Source organism: Charadrius vociferus, unplaced genomic scaffold (genome assembly GCF_000708025.1).
Source record: "Charadrius vociferus isolate BGI_N301 unplaced genomic scaffold, ASM70802v2 scaffold56, whole genome shotgun sequence".
Taxonomy (NCBI): domain Eukaryota; kingdom Metazoa; phylum Chordata; class Aves; order Charadriiformes; family Charadriidae; genus Charadrius; species Charadrius vociferus.
Genome location: NW_009649057.1, coordinates 1,227,911 through 1,233,980, shown reverse-complemented (window position 1 = coordinate 1,233,980; position 6,070 = coordinate 1,227,911). Strand labels below are relative to the sequence as shown.

Sequence of the window (6,070 nt, the reverse complement as noted above, 5' to 3'; positions counted from 1 at the left end):
CAGGACACCCCGCGGAGAGTCAGGGCCACCTGGGCTGGCTGACAGAGAGGGCCCGCGGCAGCAGCCCTCAGAGACCGGACAGTCGCAGCGTCAGATAAGAGCCATTTCAACTCGCCATTTGGTAAATCTTCATTTGACTTTGCTTCAGGTCTGGAATGTGACTTGGCCACGAACCTGGTGGGGCAGCCCCTGGTGAGGCAGCAGGTGATGAAGGGGGTGAGGGAGTTCCTGGAGAACCGGAATCCTGTGAAACCCCTCGTGATGTCCTTCCACGGCTCGACGGGAACAGGCAAAACCTACGTGAGCTCCATGCTCGTCCGCTACCTCTTCCAGGGTGGGCTTCAGAGCCCCTACGTTCACCAGTTCTCTCCGATAGTGCACTTCCCCCACGCTGAGCAGATAGAGCAGTACAAGGTAAGGGACACCTCAGCACAGCACTACTTCTTTGGGGTTTTCTTTGGTTATGTCTATCTTGATCCTCAGTACATACACATTCAGGCTGTTTCCTGAAGTGAAGTAGGAATAGAAGCTCTTTGTTTTACCCTCTCAGACAGACACGGCTGAGTGAGTGGCTCCACACACTGGCTGAAGGATCCACTAGTAACTGTGATACTCTCTGGCACTCAGTTATCACTTTCGTCTTCCCCAGAGCAGTCCTTGCTGTGATCATGTTCTTACTCCTCAAATATTTACACAGCCCTTTGAACGCACAAACAAAAGTGCTTTGCTTAGATGAAAGGCACTAAAATTCTCCCACTGCTTTCCAAACAGCTTGATGGCTGTGAAAACCTGTGTATCGCTAGACTTGTAATCCCCTCCTCACACAGCAAACAGCTCCTGAACAGCAGCTCTAGACTCTAAACCATGCCACTCTGTCTCTTAAAGCTGAGAAAGGAAAGAAATCAAAATGTGAAGGTTAGCTGCCAAACCCTCAGCAGAGTTGGGAATCAGTGCACCTGGATGTTTGCTTTCTGGGTGTTCGGAGAAGTTATTTGTTGTGTTATGTCCTTAGAAGAAATACTGTCACGAAGGTAAAACCCACACTCGGTGAAGTGCTTCAATTAAGAGTTATCCATGCCCCCGGGTGACATGAATGGTTTTGTGTGGGTTGGCATCTACACTGAAGTAACTTCAGCCATGGTAAAGAGCCAGAGCTCTTCTGTGGCAGCACAGGCACATGTTTTTGCACCAGAACAGGAGCTGGCAAAAAGCACTAAGAAGCTGGGAAATGCTTAGATACACAGTGAAAGAGAAGAAGGTGGGGAACTGTAGGAGTGTGAATATCTAGCTTTAGTTTGCTGCCTCCTTCTTTAAGTCTGTAATAAAACATCTACAAAGGGCTAATAAAGCCAGTAACAGCCACTGTGCAAAGCCAAGAATAAAGGAGACCTCTGAGTAGGTGGTGCTGTGCAGGGACAAGCTGCTTTCAGCACCTTCAGCTCCACTTGAGCTCAGGCCTCAGCCTCTGTTCTGGGGCAGCTCACGCCTCCCTCGCCGCCCCCAGTATCTCACTGCCTTACAACCTGGTGGGTATTTTTCCTAGGAAAGCCTGAAGCGCTGGATCCAAGGGAACTTGACAAACTGTGGACGGTCAGCCTTTCTCTTTGAAGAGATGGACAAGATGCACCCAGGCCTGATTGATGTGATCATACCATTCCTGGGACCCTCGTGGGTTGTGTATGGGACCAACTACCGCAAAGCAATCTTCATCTTCATAAGGTAACAGAGGCCCCTCTGTGGCATCATAGGGCCTTCCAGCACACTGCTTCTCATTTGGGCAGAGGTCATACCTACTTCTGAGCACACACTTGGTTTCCTTTTCCTTCTCCAAGCCTTGAGCCTCTACAAATACTAAGACTATTTCATTGTGAATAGACAGATGTGGAGAGTCTGAAAAGGGTCTCCCATCCCTGTTTTTTGGCTGCCTTTACAGGAGTCATTTTAGGCCAGGCAGCTGGGAGATCCTGGCTGGAGGGTGTCAGGTGCCACCTCTGTCCTGCAACACCATTCTCCCAGATACCTGGCAAATAAGTATCTCATTCTTGTGCAGCAACGCAGGAGGGGAACAGATCAACGAAATGACACTGGATCTGTGGCGTGCCCACAAGGACCGGGAGGAGATCAGCCTGCAGGACCTGGAGCCGGCCATCTCCAAAGCTGTGTTTGAAAACCCTCAGAGTGAGTCTGTGGAGCAGAGCCCTTCCTGCAGGGTCAGAGCCCGGCAGAGGGAGCCAGGCCCATTCCAGGCAGCCACCCACACCGCCTGCCACCTCCTCAGGCAGCCAGAAAGGGACTGAGAAGGGCTTTGAGGGAAAGGAACTGTGATCCCCTCAAAGTCTCCTGGCAAAGGGAAGGAATAGCCCAGCCTTCCAAGCCAGCAGACCTGTTGCCACGTTTAGCAAAGTTCTTTGGAGACGAGGTGTGTTCACAGCTGGGGGATGGCAAACAGCACAACGTGCTTGCTGAAAAAGCACCAAGATGTACCGATCCCCACTGCCTGCCTGGATCTCCTTGTTTTGCTCTCATCACAGGGAGCAGAGCTTAAATTCTGACTAGTCAAGTTAAATCCTCCCATTCCTGGAGAACAAGTCTGTTGGGGGGAGGAAGGGAGGTGACAACTGATGGGTTCAACTCTCTCCTTGTACAAAACTGGAGCAGATCTGTCTTCAGCCAAGTATTTTGGCTTTGCACAAAGCAGCTCTTTGAATTCCAGAGACTCTGAAGGTAAAACCTGTCTCTCTGCTTTTGCAGGTGGATTCTGGAAATCTGGGATCATTAACGACCATCTCATTGATTTTGTTGTGCCCTTCCTCCCATTGAAGCACCACCACGTAAAGCAGTGCGTCATCAGCGAACTTGTCCAGCAAGGCCTTGAAGTCCGTCCGGGTGTTGTCCAGGAGGTGGCTGACAGCATTCCCTACTTCCCAGAAGAACAGAAAATATTCTCATCAACAGGCTGCAAAACAGTGGCCTCTCGGATCAGTTTTTTCTTCTAGCCACTGGCAAGGGCCTTGCTCGGATCCATAGGGGATGTATACGGAGCTGTAAAGCGGCAGAGCCCAGGGCTGGCGGGATGAGCAGTGGGAGCTGCGTGTTGCCTCTCGGCAGCACAAGCACTTTTTTAGCTGCTGCAGGATGCGGCTGCGGGACCAAGTGCAAGTGATATGATTGAAAGCACTTTACTGATTTACCCTTGGCCAGGTGAGGGTGGATACAACCAGCCCACCGCACCACCCAAGACATCTGTGACAACAAGGGGAAAATGCAAAGAGGGCCTGCAGTGTCAGGGAGGTTCCTTACCCTGTCAGCAGCACCCACTTGCAGCTCTCCCCTTTCCAGGCAGCTATTGATGGCCAACACATCAAGATTCTGAGCCCACAGAAAGATATTTCTTTCCTACAGCATTTTAACAGTTTTTTAAAGCCTTTTTAAGCGTGGCTGTGCCTCAGCTCCTTGGTACAATGTGACAATGCTGGTGCTAACTTCTGCAGTGCTGGCCTGTGAACACCTTCAACATTGCAGCAAAGTTTCCTTTTCAAGGCAATTTTAGAGTCAACTTCTTTCCAGCTTCCTTTCACTGTGAATAGGTGCTGGTAGGGACCAGCTTCACTGTCAACAACCACGGAGGGGGTAATGTGGGAGATGGCAATATCTGATCTGCCAAGAGCCAGGTCCTTCCTACCACCCCTTTGTCCACCTTTCCCCTCAGGTCCAAAGGATTTCCCTGCAGCAAACCAGGAAAACAACAACAAGACTTCTTGCTTATTTTAACAGCTACAAAATGTTTCAGTTCTACCTCCAGGGGAGCCCACGGTGCCACTAATTGTTTTGAAAATTCCTTTTATTCAGTGATGATTTCTACAGCAAGCTGACAGTTGGTGCTATGAGCTGTTGAAGCACTTGTACATCCTTCTGCTGGTCAGACCTCACAGGCTTTGGCTGGCCAGCATCTGTTTAGCTTCTGGGGAGTGTCACTTACAACAGGGGACGTGGGGACAACCTGGAAGATCAGTGCTCCACACTGCCAAGCATGGGGTGCACAGCACCACTGGCCTTTGCCCAGGTTTTACCCTCCTCTGTGCAGTCAGTTATGAGAGAACAGGTCAGAGGAATCAGAATCATTCACTCTCTAGGAACAAACTGCCTGAGGGATGGGTGCAGGGATGCTTCCCAAAGCTCCCAATGCTCCACTCGGGCCCTGTGCTGAAAGGGGCTGCCAGCACTTGGGACGATTCCATCTCCAGGGCCAGAGCCTTGGGGACAGCGATTCTGACACCACCCAAACACTGCCTGGGAGCTGGCCCACAGAGACTCAAACATCCTGCTCCTTCCAAAAATCTTATGCATTTCTAATTTTAAAATAAATCTTTTATGGAATAAACAGTTGGGGAAGAGTCATTTACTCGGCTTTCTGACTGTGGCTAGCGTGGAAAGACATGGAGGATTTGCAGTTGCATGGGAACAGCTGTTTCTGGGGGTTGAGCTCAACGGACACAGAGAAGCAAGCTTCCACCTGTTGGTACTGCCTGCGAGGGGACAGGAGAGCACACTCGGCAGCCTGGCTCACCACTGGCCCTGGGACAGAATGCACCAGCCCACCCACTCACCTCACCACCGAGTTCTGCCATCCCTGCTCGTGCAATGCCACTGCAACCCGTCTCCACACAACGTGGTCCCCCAGGCTCAGCTCCAGCGCCTGCTGGTAATCCACTAGCATGTAGGCCGGTTCCCCCAGGCAAATGAAGCAGTCTGCAATGAAGCAGCATTGGCATCTCAGTTAAATGAGAGCAGCCGGGGGCTGGTTGCCACCCCTGGGCTTTGTCTGGAGCTCTCCATGCCAGTGGGAAACGTGCACAGCGTGTGTCCAGCCCACCCCAGCCACAAAGATATCATTAGCATCATTAGCCAAAAAGCTCTGAGCTCCACAAGGCAGGAGATGCAGCCTGGTCTGGAAGAGAGCAGCCATTCCCAGCTATGTCCCCAGCACGGGCCATGAGCAGAATGAGCCAAACCACCAGTGGTAAATCCCAGCTCCTGGTACCTCTCCCCACTGCTGAAGTGGTCCCGGCAGGCACAGCTGTGAACCAGGGTCAGGACCAAGGGAGAACACAGGGGCCCTACTGCCCCTTTCAGTCACCACTCCCTAACACAGGACCGCAGTGTAGGGCCTTCCCCTGCACATGCTCAATGCCTGAGCAGACATTGGCCCTGCAGGGAAGCCCTGTCAGCCTAGTCACATGCTGGGGCCACAGGCAGAGGGAGGGGAGCAGTGACTGACCTTCAGGTCAAGGCAAGGGCCAGGCGAGCCAGGCAGGGCTGCTCCCGTGCAGGCAGCAGCATGAGCACCTTCCTGAAGTTCAGCATGGCTGACTGAAAGTCGCAGAGCTGGAGGAAGGCCTCTGCCTGCTGCTTACACGGTTCTGCCTGCACCTCAGACAGCCCTCAGCCCACACTAGCTCAGCCCAGGCCTGCTCAAACCATCCAGGATCAGCCTGGCGATCATCCTGAAGCCAAATGCCAGGGTGAGAGCCAGCCTTAACGATGCTGCCTCCCTTCTCCAGTTCCCGGCCTGATGTATCCCTAGCCTTCCGGGGACTCTTTACCCTCTGCAGATCCAGGTCAATGGCTTTCAAATACCAGGCGACGGCTTCCTCCAACCGGCCTCAGGAGAAGTCCAACCCTTTCTGCCAGCTGTGGAGAGGAAAAGAGCCGTGAGCGAAACCCAGTGACATGCTGCTGGGCTGGGGGACTGTCGCACAGCCTTGGAAGAAAGCTCTGCTCCCCTAACAGGGCCGAGGGCCACCCAGGGCTGGAGGTTGGTCAGGGGAAGGTGAGGGATCACGTACCCCCGCCCCAGCCATACCCCAAAGGTCGCTGCTAAGGACGGTGTGGGTGGGAACATAACAGGCATGAACACATCAAACACGGGGCACAGCCCAGGGCACTTACTGCTCCTGCCCCGCACGACAGCGGGTGGGGACCCCGCTTCCCTCAGGGCCCAGACACTGCCCGGGCCCGAATACACTTCGCAGGGACCTCTTCCAGCTGCTCCTCCGGCACCACCGTGACG

At 53.1% G+C, this 6,070-nt stretch overlaps 2 protein-coding genes across 2 annotated transcripts in view; both read left to right on the top strand.

Annotated features, from left to right (window-relative positions):
* Positions 1 to 3,091, top strand: part of TOR2A (torsin family 2, member A) — a 4,066-nt gene extending 975 nt beyond the window's left edge. The window contains exons 2-5 of the mRNA XM_009888080.1: positions 149 to 414; positions 1,544 to 1,719; positions 2,051 to 2,178; positions 2,752 to 3,091. Of these exons, the coding sequence (XP_009886382.1) occupies positions 149 to 414; positions 1,544 to 1,719; positions 2,051 to 2,178; positions 2,752 to 2,996 (815 nt within the window). The 3' untranslated portion in view covers positions 2,997 to 3,091. The remainder of the gene's footprint in view (positions 1 to 148; positions 415 to 1,543; positions 1,720 to 2,050; positions 2,179 to 2,751) is intronic.
* Positions 3,092 to 4,585: 1,494 nt separating this feature from the next.
* The window catches only part of PTRH1 (peptidyl-tRNA hydrolase 1 homolog (S. cerevisiae)), a 4,311-nt gene continuing 2,826 nt past the window's right edge, over positions 4,586 to 6,070 (top strand). The window contains 1 exon segment of the mRNA XM_009888079.1: positions 4,586 to 4,702. Coding sequence (XP_009886381.1) covers positions 4,586 to 4,702 — 117 coding nt within the window.